This window comes from Hypanus sabinus, chromosome 3, assembly GCF_030144855.1.
Source record: "Hypanus sabinus isolate sHypSab1 chromosome 3, sHypSab1.hap1, whole genome shotgun sequence".
Classification (NCBI taxonomy): Eukaryota; Metazoa; Chordata; class Chondrichthyes; order Myliobatiformes; family Dasyatidae; genus Hypanus; species Hypanus sabinus.
Genome location: NC_082708.1, coordinates 27,496,283 through 27,510,869, shown reverse-complemented (window position 1 = coordinate 27,510,869; position 14,587 = coordinate 27,496,283). Strand labels below are relative to the sequence as shown.

At 39.4% G+C, this 14,587-nt stretch overlaps 1 protein-coding gene across 2 annotated transcripts in view; it reads left to right on the top strand.

Moving 5' to 3' along the window:
• Window positions 1-14,587, top strand: part of dnajb13 (DnaJ heat shock protein family (Hsp40) member B13) — a 65,175-nt gene that overhangs the window by 39,484 nt on the left and 11,104 nt on the right. For both annotated transcript variants that reach the window (XM_059963940.1, XM_059963939.1), the window contains exons 6-7: window positions 3,105-3,218; window positions 13,961-14,037. In XM_059963940.1, coding sequence (XP_059819923.1) covers window positions 3,105-3,218; window positions 13,961-14,037 — 191 coding nt within the window. The remainder of the gene's footprint in view (window positions 1-3,104; window positions 3,219-13,960; window positions 14,038-14,587) is intronic.

The window sequence follows — 14,587 nt, the reverse complement described above, 5'->3', positions numbered from 1 at the left end:
GATGATCAGTTCCAGACCTGCAGTAACCTAGGCAGAATTTTAGAATGGGTTTATGATGACTGGCTTGCCACCATCAGAAATATTAAGTAAATAATTTTCATGCTCTAACATTGCCTTAACCATTTCAGAGGAACCATACAATAATTGAGTATTCAAATAGTGCAAAAAACAGAGTAGCACACATCAGACCAATTAGTAATTTCAATTCTGAGGCTGTTTGTTTTTTGTTAGACAAAGTTATTAACAGGAATGGATACATGGATGGAATTGAAATAAAATTCGGTGAGCATTGAATGGCAGAATAGGTACAAGTAATTCAATTAGAAGATAAGACCACAAAACCCAAATTAGGCCATTTGGCCCATTGAGTCTGCTTCATCATTCCATCGTGGCTGATTCATTATCCCCTCAACCACCTTCTTCTGCCTTCTCCTTGCATATAGTATACTCTGCATGTGTGTGTGTGTGTGTGTGTGTGTGTGTGTGTGTTTATATTATAAGAGTTGAGGTACATTCTATATTGAGTTGGGGAGGAGTGTTGTGAATTTAATATTTCAGTAATATTTGAGTAACATTGTAAATTGTCTGATTAAGCATTCTTTGCAGTTTAATTCATTATGCGTTGTATGTAAAAGTACATTAATGGCATACATCACCATACCACTATGTCATAAGTGCACCTCTCCAAAAATAAAAAAAATTAAGTTTACATCCATCTGTCGGGCTCCCTTGTTTCTTTCCTTTTGATTAGTTTAATGTTTTGGAGTTACAAAACATAACAGTAGCATTTCTGAAATACCCTAGATGCTTGGCTTCTGCCTGACTTTCCAAGGTGGCACCGAGCTGTGATTTCCATCAACCATCAAGGTTGCAGCTCAGATGTAATTGATTTTTTTTGGGTTGTTATTTGGAAAAGAGTTAGAATCAGCTTAGGGTTTAGGAACGGGAATGTGGAGGAATTAGGGGTTAGACAGGAGTCTGAACCTCTGCTCTTTATTTGAAGGTCAACAATTTAGATGTGGGTCATCTGTGGTCAGATGTTGGGCTGGCAGACCAGCATGGACAAGGGTGGTGGATGCCCCTCCCAGGGTCAGTGAGTTGTCAGCAGATTATGGAGTCGATGTTCCATGTGGGCAGGAGGTACAAGGTCAATGATCCTTTGGGTTTGTGGATCGGTGAGACCAGAGTTCAAGGCCTAGTATTTGATGATCAGTGGGTCCTGGGGTTGATACTGAGGACTGAGGCCTGAGAGTCAAAATTAACAGTCTAGAAACCAAGGCCCATTGGCTGGAGCCCAAGTCTGTGAATCTCTGTGCTTGAGTCCGAATCCACTTGAGTCTGAAGACGGCCTGTCCTGGGACTGGAGGACTGTGTACGTGTGTGTATGGGAGGGAGGAATGGGACTTGCTTTGCTGTTGTTGTTTTGTTACTTGTTATGTTCTGTTTTGTTGTGTTTTGTGTTGTTCTGCCAGGCATTGTGGGCAGCGTATGTTGGTGTTGGGTTGTGTGGCGCCATTTTCAAACTACCTACAGTGCACCCTCGGGTGTGTTAGTTGTTAACACAAACATGGTATTTCACTGTGTGTTTTGATGTACAAGTGATAAATAACTTGAGTCTTGACCAATTTACAGGTGTCTTCATTCAGACCTTGCCGCTAACTTGCAGAACTGACTAAGGCACCAAGGTCTTCCTTCTAGATTCCAAATATATGTCAAAGGAAATCAAGCAGCAAGTACAGACAGCGATATTCACTTTGGAAAAGCTGGCCTAATAGTTTTAGCTATTTTTAAGTGGAGTCATTTAAGAAGGCATAAAACCAACAGTAACAGTAAAAACATCAAATGTATTACATGGTGTGTGGAACATTGCCATCAGAGATGCTGTCCAAGTCCATATCAGTGTCCTTCTATATCACTGCACAGTTACATCCAAATCACTACCAAGGATTGGCAAGAGCCGAAGGAATTTGCAAACTCGCCCAGCTCCAAAGCAACACACAAAATGCTAGAGGAACTCAGCATGTCAGGAGCATCTATGGAAATAGACCCATTGGGCCGAGACCCATCTTCAGGACTGAGAAGGAAGGGGAAGATAGCAGAATAAAAAGTTTGGGGTGGAGAGAAGAAGGAATCTGATACTAGGGGAAAGAGGACCATGGGAAAAAGGGAAGGAGGAGGGGACCCAGTGGGAAGTGATGGGCAGGTGAGAAGAGGTAAAACAATAGTCAGAGTGGGGAATAGAGGAATGGGGGGGGCAGGATTTTTTTGAAGCAGAGGGAGAAATCAATATTCATGCCATCAGGTTAGAGGCTACCCAGACAGAATAGAAGGTGTTCCTCCTCCATCCTGAGGTTGGCTTCACCTTGGCACAAGAGGAGGGCATGGACCAGCATGTCAAAAATCAAATATTTGGCCACCGGGAAGTTCCACTTGTGATGGATGAAGTGGAAATGCTCGAGGAAGCAGTCCCCCAATTTACCATGGGTCTCACCAATGTGAAGGAGGCCACATTGGGAGCTCCATCATGGGCACGAGCCTCCCTAACATTGAGGACACTTTCAAAAGGCGCTGCATCAATAAGTCAGCATCCAACATTAAGGACCCTCATCATGCAGAGTATGCCCTCTTCTCATTGCTACCTTCAAAGAGGAGGTACAGGAACCTGAAGGCAGACACTCAATATTTTAGGAACAGCTTTTTCCCCTCTGTCATCAGAATTCCAAATGGCCAATGAACCCACATAAACTACCTCACTATTTTTTTCTTTATTTTGCTTGCTTTCTGCACTACTTATTTTGTATATAGTAATTCTTATTGTAATATGTAGCATTTTATTGTGTACTGTACTGGTGGCATAAAACAAATTTCATAACATCTGCCAGTGATACTAAATCTGACTCTCCTATATTCTGGCAGTCAAACGTCAATGCTGTTTGCCTCAGTGACCTATATTTCTAAGCTGGTTATATGATAATATAAAATATATCTACTTTAATTGTTAAAAGTTATAAACAATGATTCCTTGAATGATGTTTGTAAGTACTATGAAACTTAACTGCTAACTTGCAATGGTTAATGAGGTTTATTACTTTTGTTTCATGCAGGGTCCAAATAATATTCCGTCAGACATAATATTTATTGTGAAAGAGAAACCCCATCCATGGTTCTGTCGTGACAAAAATGATCTCATTTACAATGTTCCTATAGAGTTGGCAAAGGTATGTGCAAGCTTTAGATATGTAAGACCATTAGACATTGGAGCAGAATTAGGCCATTTAGCCCAATTGAGTCTACTCTGCCAAAGTATAAAAGCACAAACAAAACCAGGAACATAAAAATTAGGATCAGAAGTAAGCCACACAATTCTTCATGCCAGAGTTATCATTCAATAAGATTATGACTAATCACACGTTAAATTCAGTCTGTCTTCACCTCCTTGCTTTTCAACAGTCTATATATCTGCCTTAAAAATAGTCAAAAACTTTGCTTCCACTGCCCTTTAATGAAGGTAGTTCCAATTTATCATGACCTCCAAAAAGAAAAAAAACTGTCACCTTCAGCTTAAAAAGCTTCAAGAAGAAACATTTTCTGCACATTCATCCTGTCCAGACCCATCAGGTACTTAACTTTTCAATCAAATCCCTTCTTGCTGTTTAAACTCCAGCAGATACTAACCTATCTGTTCAAACTTTCCTAATGACAACCTGACAAATATTAAAATTAAATCAATAATTTGATTTTGGCCTGTACTAGAAAGTACGTACTTACTTATTGCACTCCTGGCGTTTAGGGCAGCAATGAAGGTCTTGATTCTTTGTTGCTGCTTCCGTTACAGTTTTGTTTGACAAGTCAGTGTTGTTAGCCCTGAGCAGAACCCCTGAATCTGGATTACTGATGAACCACTCTTAGTCTGGCCTCTGCCTTTTGATCTTTTTGGCATGGGTGATCCTACCAAGGACCAAAGCATAAGGCTTTGTCTCTAGCCAGCATAGCTCTCTGGGTCATTGAGAATGCAAGCCTTCAAACCAAGACAAGGTTGTGATCGTCTTGGAGGGTACTGAAAAGTGTTAGGGGGTACATATGATGACATTCAGAAGAAAATCATTCGGGAATTCTGGTACAGCTTCTAAAAGAATATGTCCCATTTTTCCAACGATCCAATATTTTGAAGATATTAGAAAGTTGGTGATAGAATTCATATCAGGTGGGTATTTTGTGATCTTCAGAAAGCTTTAGGTTAATCATATGGGAACTCATTGACTTTGTTCAGTAATACAAACTCCAGACCTAATAAGCCAGATTATGCTCCATCTTGGTCACTCATTTCACTTCCTTCTGTGTAGTTCTCATAACTGCAATTAATTATTATAGCTCTACAAGCCCAACAGCCTCCAGGGCTCATAGCTATGACTGTCCCATGAAGAAGTGTGGTTCATGAGAAGTAGGGTTTGGTGTCCATCTATGATTGTACTGTAATTTCTATATCTGAAAAAAAAGCTGTTTGAACAGTTGGAACTTGATATAGGATACCTGTAAAACCAAGAAAGGCCATGGTGGTATGGCCAAGAATCCCCATGACACACACATTTTCCTCACAAGAAATTACTGGTGACATCACCACCCAGTTCCTTCTGATGACCTAGAGTAATAATCAGGAAGCTGTGACTGAAGATTCAAGATAAGGATCAAACTCACTCTGCTATCTAGCTGAGTGGGTCTAGGCCCCATCTAACTCAAGTTGCAGCTTTAAATTCCTGGGCATTAACATATCAATTGACATAGATGTAACCAAAAGGAAGGCATGCCAGCATCTTTAACTTAGACGTTAAGGAGGTTCAGCATGTCACTGAACACTCAAACAAACTTCAAGAGATGTACCGTTGAAAGTATCCTTACTGGTTGTATCATGGTCTGGTATGGCAATTTGAATGTGCAGGAATGTAAAAAGCTGCAGAGAATAGTGGAGTCTGCCCAAAATATCACAGGTATATCTCTCTTCACCATTGGTAGCACCTACACAAAGCAACATCTGTCATCAACGATCCTTGCCACCTGGGCCATGCTGTCTTCACACAGCTACCATTGGGCAGGAGGTACAGAAACCTGAACTCCTGTGCCACCAGGCTCAAGAACAGCTACTTCCTTTCAGCCATTCAGTTCTTGAACCAACCTGCACAACATTAATCACTCCCTCAGGCTATATCTTGTAAAAAAGAAGTAATCAAAGTTATGTGTTTATGTGTTTCTTGTGAATGTTCTGTATCTGATGCTATGGGCTTGTAAAATTTTTCATTGCACCTGTGCGTAGATATATTTGTACATGGCAATAAATTCTCACTTTGACTTTGAGCTTCCACCAGGTGTCAGCACCAAGTCCCAGCAGGTTCCAGACCTCATTCCTGCTTGATTCTAGGCCTGTCTCCTGGTTTGTTCAGGTTCAGCCTACACTGTGTCAAATTGGTCTCTCACTGGCAGTAACAACAATTTCACAGAGCTTTCACAGGGCTGTTTGATACACTATGGGTGATTAGGTTCTTTGTATTCCCATTCCTGCTCAAACTTCACTCCTTTACACATTTTATAGGCAGGCAGGTGTTTGTGAACTTGAAAGATTCTATAATACTGATGCCTAGTGGAACAAGTAGTCTTTGTGGGTACACAAAGACATTGAGCCTGACAGCAGATGCTAAGTCCTCACTGTGGCCCACACTGATTGTGTTTGACAAACTGCTACTGTCAAAGAACTTTTGAACTATTTTTACTTGTTTCTGATAATCATAGAAATTTAAATGCTATTCAGGAGAATATAACTAATTCAAATAATATGTTATTAAAAGAAAACTCAAACCACACTAAAATTATATCAATCATTTAAAAATATTATTATGCAAAATAAAATAAGCAACAAAACATTTACCTATGTTTACTTAGTTCATCAAGATTAAAATGCTGTTTAAGGGAGGTGGATATAGGGATCCACAAGGAGGAGCCTCAGCCCTTGCAATTGCCATGGAGCTAGGCAATTCTTGTGGTCTGTGAGTGAAAGCAGAGAGGATGAGCAATCCAGACCTTTCAGTGTAGATTAGTGATTATGATGCCTTTGTGCCAGTGTAATTCCGGATGGATATACAACAGCACTGGCTAATCTGGGATTCATGGACCCCTCGGTTAATGGTAAGGCTCCATGGCATAAAAAAGATTGGGAATCCCCGATGTATAGTATGTACAGTTACTTACTCAGGATGGCATGGTAGCGTAGCAGTTTGCGCTATGCTTTGTAGTGCCAATGACATCGGTTAATTTACTGCTGCTGTTATTTGTTCATTCTCCCAGAGACTACATGGGTGCTTCATTTCCTCCCATATTCCAAAGATGTGCAGGCTAGTAGGTTAATTGGTCACATGAGTGTAATTGGGCAGCATAGGCTCGTTGACTGGGTGGACCTGTTTCATGCTGTATCTCTAAATAAAACAAGAAGGGCTGCTGAGTTGGAGAGATGTTTGGGATTGTAGTTAATGAAGCACTGAAGGTCCACGATAAGCAGCAGAACAGTAGTGTGAAAGCAGAGCTATAGAAGCACACAATCTGCTGGAAGAACTCAGCTGGCTGAGCAGCATTGGTGGGAAGAAGGAAATGTTTGACATTACGGGTTGAATCGCTGCATCAGGACTGAGAGTGGAGGAGCAAGTTGGCTGGTATAGAGAGGGAAGGAGTGGCAAGATAGGATAGTGAGTGGACTGAGGAAGGGAGTAAGATGACAGGCTGGTAGTGCTAGGTAGACGAGGTGAGCGGGGGGGGCTGGAGTTGGAAGACTGTGGTAGGTGAGTGATAGATGGAGATAGACAAGGAGAACAAAAAGAAAAACAAGCTACAGATGGAGCAAAGTAGGAGAAGGGAGTGAGGAGACTGTAGATAGCTACTGGAGGGAGATAAGCAGAAACGTCAATGCTGGATTTGCTAGGTAAAAACGATAAGAATAGGAATCATAAGAAGAGAAGGGAGTCTGCTCTGCCATTTCAACATCGCTGACTTAATATCCTTTTCAACTGCATTCTCCTCTCTTCTTCCCCAACTCTTAACACCCTGGCAAATCAAGAACCTATCAACCTCCACTTTAAATATACTCAATGACTTAATCTCTCCAGCCATCAGTGACAATCAATTCCACAGATTCACCACCCTTTGACAAAGAAATTCCTCTTCATCTCCATTCTAAATAGACATCCCTCTAATCTGAAGCTGTGACCTCTGGACCTAGACTCACCTACTACAGGAAAAATCCCCTTCACATCCACTCTGTCTAGGCCTTTCAATATTCAATAAGTTTCAATGAGATGCTCCCCTCATTCTTCTAAACTCCAGCAAGTACAAGTCCAGAGCCTTCACCTGTTAACCCTTTCATTCCAGAACCATTCTTGTGAAACCCCTCTAGACCCTCTCCAATGCCAGCACATCTGCTCTTAGATAAGGGATCCAAAACTGCTCGCAGTATTCCAGGAGCAGTCTTACTAATGCCTTATGAAGCATCAGCATAATTACATCATTGCTCCTACATTCTAGTCCTCTCAAAATAAAGGTTAACATTGCATTTACCTTCCTTAACAAAAACTCAACCTGAAATCCTGCATAAGGACTCCCAAGTCCCTCAATCGCAGCTCAAATTTTTGAATTTTATCCCCTATTAGAAAACAGTTTTTGCCTTTATTTCTTCTACTAAAGGGTATGACCAGACAGTTAGCTACACGATATTCCACCTGACATTTCTTTGCCCATTCTCCCAATCTGTCTTTCTGCAGATTCCCTGCTTCCTCAACATTACCTGCCCCTCCACCTATCTTTGTTTAATCTGCAGACTTAGCCATAAAGCCATCAATTCCGACATCCAAATCATTGACATATAAAGTGAAAAGAAACAGTCCCAACACTGACCCCTGCAGATTGCCACTAGTAACCGGCAGCCAAATTAGAAAAGACTGCCTTTATTATCACTCTTTGCCTTCTGCTAGTCAGTCAATCTTGTATCCATGATAGTATCTTTCCTGTAATACCATGGGTTCTTATTTTCTTAAGCAACCTCATGTGTGGCACCTCATCAAAGGCCTGAAAATCCAAGTAAACAACATTCACTGACTCGCCTTTGTTTATCCTGTCTGTTATTTCCTCAAAGAATTCCAACAGGTTTGTCAGTCAATATTTCCCCTTAAAGAAACTTTGCTGACTTTGGCCTATTTTTTTAAGTGCCTCCAAGTATCCTGAAACCTCATCCTTAATAATGAACTTCAACATCTTCCCAACCACTGAGGTTACACTAAATGGCTTATAATTTACTTCCTTCTGCCTCCCCTCCTCATGAAGACTAGAGTGACATTTCCAATTTTCCAGTCCTCTGGAACCATTCCAGAATTTAGTGATTCTTGAAAGATCATTATTAATGCCTCCACAATTTTTTCAGTTACTTCGTTTAGAACCCTCCAACCAAGGAGGTTGGTGGCGGGAAAGGGACACGTGTGAAGTTATTGGATGGAGGAGGGACAAGGGCAAACTTGGGTGAAGGGAGGGCTTGGCAGAGGGTGAGAAGGGGATAAAATGGGCGGAATGGAGGATCAGAAAAGAAGGAGGGTTGGGGGTAACCTAAATTTGGAAAACTCAGTATTCACAGTATGAGGTTGCAGACTGCCCAGGTGGAATATAAGGTGTTGCTCCTCCAGTCTGGATTGGATTTCTTAGCAGTAGAGAAGGCCAGGTTGGGCAGGTCAGAATGGGAATGGGAGAGGAATCAAAATAGAATTGTTCCAGCAGACTCTGTGTTGCTCCAGCTACCAGCATCTGCAGTCTCTTGTGTCTCCCTGTCGGAGCTTTAGCCTGAACAGTTAAATATGAAACCAGAAATGTAATTCTTCCCTTGTAGAATATTTCTGGAATAGTTGTTCAGTTTTCATCACCTTACATTCTGTAAAGAGGATATATTCAATCAGAATCAGACTTATTGTCATTGACATACAGGATAATGTGAATTGTTTTGTGGCAATAGTACTGAGCAGGACATAGAAATTACTGTGTTATGAAAAAAGGTATAGAGGTAAAAGACAAAAAATGAGGTAGTGTTGGTGGATTCATAGGCCATTTAGAAATCTGATGGCAGAGGGGAAGAAACTGTTCTTAAAATGTTGAGTATGGGTCTTCAGGTCCCTGTACCTCTCCCCCAATGGTAGTAACGTGAAAAAGACATACCCTTGATGGTCAGGGTTCTTACTGTCTTCTTGAGGCACCATGTCCTAATAATGTCCTCGATGGCAGGGAGTGTTATGCTCATGACGGAGCTGGCTGAACCGCAACACTCAGCCATCTTCTACAATCTGTGCATTGGAGGCTTTGTACCAGGCTGTGATGCAACCATTCAGAATGCTCTCCACCATACATCTGTAGAAATTTGCAAGAGTCTTTGGTGACGTATCAAATTTCGTCAAGCTCCTTATGAAGTAGAGCTGCTGGTATACCTTCTTTGTGATTGCATCAATACGTTGGGCACAAGTTAGATCTTCTGAGATGTTGATACTCACTGACCCCTCGTTTTCCACCACTGACCCCTCAATGGTGACTAGTATGTGTTCCCCTGACTTCCTCTTCTTGAAGTCCACAATCAATTGCTTGTCTTGCTGATGCGAATGCAAAGTTGTTGTTGTGACACCAATGAACCACCTCACTCCTGTACATCTTCTTGTCACCATCTGGGGTGACCATCTTGTCACCATCTGTGGTGTTGTTGGCGAATTTATAGATAGCATTTGAGCTGTGTCTAGCCACATAGTCACAAATGAAAAGAAGATATAGCGGTGGGCTAAGTACTCATCTTTGAGGTGTACCTGTGTGGATACAGGAGAAGAAGATGTTCATTTTCAATCTTTTTATTGATTTCCAAATAAAGAATATACAAATAGGAAGAGGAGTATAACAAGTAGACAATATAAAAGACATATAAACAGCAATAGTAAAAACAAAAAGTATATAATATCAAAATCAAATAAGTAAAATATTATGCTGTTACAATATACAATACAATATACAATAGTCAAAAAAACTACAACTCCTCATAACAATCATAAGAAAAAAAGATTGGAAATTTTATTGATAAGGAAAAAAAACCCACTAACTGGAACAAAAAAAAAGAAGAAAAGAAAAAGAAAGATTGGGCAGTCCAATTGAGGATAAAATTAGAAAAAACAGAGAGAGAGAAAAAAAAACACATCCTTTCAGTCATCTCTGAACCTTCATGGATAAGGATTTTCCCCAAAGAGAATATCAATCAATCAATAAATAAATAAATAAATAGAAATTAAATCATGTGAAAATATTGAATAAAAGGTCGCTAAACTTGTTCAAAATTAAAGGATGTATCAAATGTCCGGCTTCTAATTTTCTCCAAGCTTAGACATGACATAATGGAGGAGAGCCAATAGAAAACAGTAGGTGGGTTATAAGATTCTTCCCAGTGCAGCAAAATAGCTCTCCTAGCCAGTAAAGTTGAAAAAGCTATCACATGTTGGGCGGAAGCAGACACTTTGCTTGCTTCCTCTGGAATAATCTCAAAAATTGCTGTAAATGGATTAGGTTGAACATCCCTATTTATAACTTTAGATAATATTCCAAACACATCCCTCCAAAAATTATTTAAACTTACACATGTCCAAAACATATGAGTTAAAGTAGCCATTTCTGTGTTACATCTGTCACAAATAGGGCTTATGTTCGGAAAAATATGCGCCAACTTATCTTTGGACATATGGGCCCTATGTATTATCTTAAACTGAATTAAAATATGGTGTGCGCAAATAGATGAATTATTGACTAAGTAATAAATTTTACTCCATTGATTATCTGAAAGTGAATGTTGAAGTTCTACTTCCCAGGTACGTTGAACCCTATCATTAGGTGACATGCAAGCATTCATTAACTGTTTATAAATGATAGCTATTAATCGTTTTTGAAAAGGTTTAAACTGAAAAATAACATAAGCCAAATTGAGAAGATGTTATTAGTGAACCTCACTGTCTGTGTGGTCTCCCAATGAGGAAGTCAATGATCCATTTGCAGAGGGAGGTACAGAGCCACAAATGTTGAAGCTTGTTGATTAGTAGTGAGGGGATGAAGTCCTCTGTAAGGTTAGCAGAAGAACCCAAATATACTGAACTTCTTTGGACTTTGAGATGGTAAAATTGTTTTCTGAACTATTGGATCACTTTGATTCTATCCTCTTCAACTTCCTTGATACTGATGAACTGCTAAAAAGAGGAGAAAAAAGTTCATTTTACAGATGATCTCTTCCTTTCCCAACATTCAGAGATCCAAACACTCCTTTAAGGTGAAGTGGTAATTCACCTGTACTCCAAACTTAGTGGACTGCATTTGGTATTCACAATACAGTCTCCTTTGGATTGGAGAAACTAAAAAGTGTTCAGGTCACCATTTTTCAGAACACCTCTGTTTGGTAACTAGTGGTTTTCTGAATTTCCAGTTGAACATCACTTAATTCTCTATCCACTCCCACTCAAAACACTCCATTTTCCTCCTCTTACATTATTCTAACAAGGTCAAATATAAGCTCAGGGACAAGCATCTCATGTAACTAAATGCATTACTGTACTGAATTCAACAATTTCAGATAACCAGCCATTTGTACTGGAACTAGCCAGTTCTGTTAAAAGGTCATTGAAGTGTAACAATAACTCAATGTTTCTTTCTCCACAAATCCAACCTGACCTAATGAGTTTTTTCCATCATTGTTTACATAATTTCCAGGATCTGCAATGTTTGATACCTTACAGATCCAGCTTTGCTTTTTTTATTGTTTCTTTTGCTTTTATCTCCTGTTTACATCACCTTCAGGCAGATCAGCTGTGAGTAACGAGTCTCCACCACTCACTCTCAACTAGTTCCACTATCTGCATCTTAGTCTCTCGTGGTTTCTACTTTGTCACCTTTGTTCCCTCTCCCCTATACTCTCTCTGCACTTTAAAACAGGTCTTTTTTTTTAAGCTTTGCCAAGTTCTGTTGAAAAGACATCAACCTGAAGTAATAATCCTTTTTCACAGAAGCCACTAGACCTGTTAATTAGTTTCAGTGTTTTCTCTTTATGTGACCTAACATGGGATTATAAAATATTGATCAGGTCAAAAATCCTGGCTGGTGTTTTTCTTTTCTCAACAAAATTCTCTTCACTTTAAGACACTGAGGTCAACTGAAATCTCCCATTATCAATCATGTTTGAAGTTCACTAGCTTAGTAAAGACCAGCATCAGCAGATTGGAGATTGGATTTTCCTGATTCTCTATAGATTATGAATTATTAATTATGCTCTTTTATACCCTATTTTAAGAAGTGCAAGTTCTATGAAACTACTTAGAATTCTATTTTTAAAAAGTCCAATGTAAAATATTAAATTTATATGTGCTTTGTCAAATTAATGGAATATCTATGAGATAAGCAAATTGATTTGAACTCTTAATTTGGTGGTGGGATGGTGCATTTGATCTGCTTCTATTAATAATGTGACTGAGAGCAAGAGGTCCCCATGTAGGAAAGCACAATGGAGGAACAAACTAGGTATTCTACCACTGAAGTCCATTGTCATGGATCATTACATTTACAGAAATACTTATTGTATTTATATAATTTTTAATGTAAATGGCCCTAGATTAGAGAAGAGAGCAAAAAAAAAATCAGAGCTCCCTGATACTTATCTTGCAATCCTTCTAGAAATCAGGTATCTATAAATGTTATATGAGAACAGAATCAAGTTTAGCTGTGGCCACTGCAGTTAAATATCTGGCTGTTCTTACTTATGATGCTTAGATCAAGAAGCTATACTGTCCATGGAACAGTACATGAGACTACAGTCAGTATAGATAACTTGTCCTCACTAACAGTCAACACAGGCACATTTCAGAGAGCCCGCTGCTCTACACTCATGACTGTGTGGCTAAGCACAGCTCAAATACCATCTGTAAATTTGCAGAGGACTTCACTGTTCTTGGCAAAATCTCAGAAGAGCACGAGGAAGCTTACAGGAATGAGATAGATCAGCTGGTTTTGTGCAAGAACAACCTCGCACTCAATGTCAGGAAGACAAGATTAGGGACTTCAAGAAGGGCAAGTCAAGAGAGCATGCACCAGTCCGCACTCAGGGGTCAACGGCGGAAAGGGTGGACAAATCTGCTGAGTGTCAACATCACAGAGGATCTGTCCTGGGCCCAGCACATTAATGTAATCACAAAGAAGGCAATTCAGTGGCTCTGCTACGTTAGTAGTTTAAGGCGATTTGTTACAATACCAAAGCCTCTTGCAAATTTCATGTAAATGCATGTGGAGACCATTCTAACTGGTTTGCATTACAACCTGGTATGGAGGCTCCAATTCACAGAATCGCAAGAAGCTGTAGAAGGTTGTAGATTTTACGAGCATAATCATCTCCACTGTCGAAGAACATCTTCACAAGGTGGTGCCTTAAGAAGGCAGCATTCATCATGAAGGACTCCCACCATCTGGGATGTACCCTCTTCACATTACTACCATTAGGGACTGTGGGAGCCTGAAGACCCACACCTAGTATTTTAGGAACAGCTTCTCCCCCACTATCATCAGATTTCTGAATGGTCCATGAATCCATCAACACTGTCTCATTATTCTTTGACTTGCACCATTTATTTATTTTGTAATTGATAGAAATTTTATGTCTGTACTGTACTGCTATCACAAAACAACAAATTCCATGTCATATAAGGCAGTAAAAATAACCCTGATTCTGATGCTCCAACAGGTACAAGTATAACAATTTCAATTCATAAAAAAGAAAATTATTAATTTACCAATGAATATATTAACAGTTGAATAATACATATTTTTATGATTTGAACTTTTGTGCAATTCATAAATCTTAATAATTCTTGGTAAATTTGGATTTTAGGCTTTAACAGGTTACACTGTGGAAATTGAGACACTAGATGACAGGTTTCTCAGCATTCCAATCAATGACATTGTCCAGTAAGTATTTACTCTGTTTAATTGTTGGCCACTTGTCTGTCTTTTCTTGCCAATCTGTTTATTGTTGCAATTGATTGGTGCCTTTCAGACTGTTTACTACACCTCAATTTTGAAATTTCATTGTATTTCAATTTGCAAGTCAATCATATTTATCAAAATAGGCTAACTGGACCCTTGGGGAACACCATTGCATATGAATCTCCAATCTGAAAATTGACATTTACCCTAACACACAGTTTCCTGCCCTTAAACTAATTGTTTATCAAAGCTGATGCTGACCGTTTTATTCCATAGGGCTCAATTTTTATAACTAGCCTTTTATGTGCTTCTTTGTTAAATCGTTTTGAAAATCAATGTATTAAACATCTACACCATTCAATCATCATCCTTCCATGTTAATTTGTCAACATATTTAACTTAGTCAATTGTGAACTGTCTTTTACAAAACTGTGATGGCTTGCCACAAACCTAACTTTTTAATCTTTTCCATGATTATTGTAACTATAGTAATATACAGTAACTATAGCATGCCCTTTCTTGAAGAGGCATT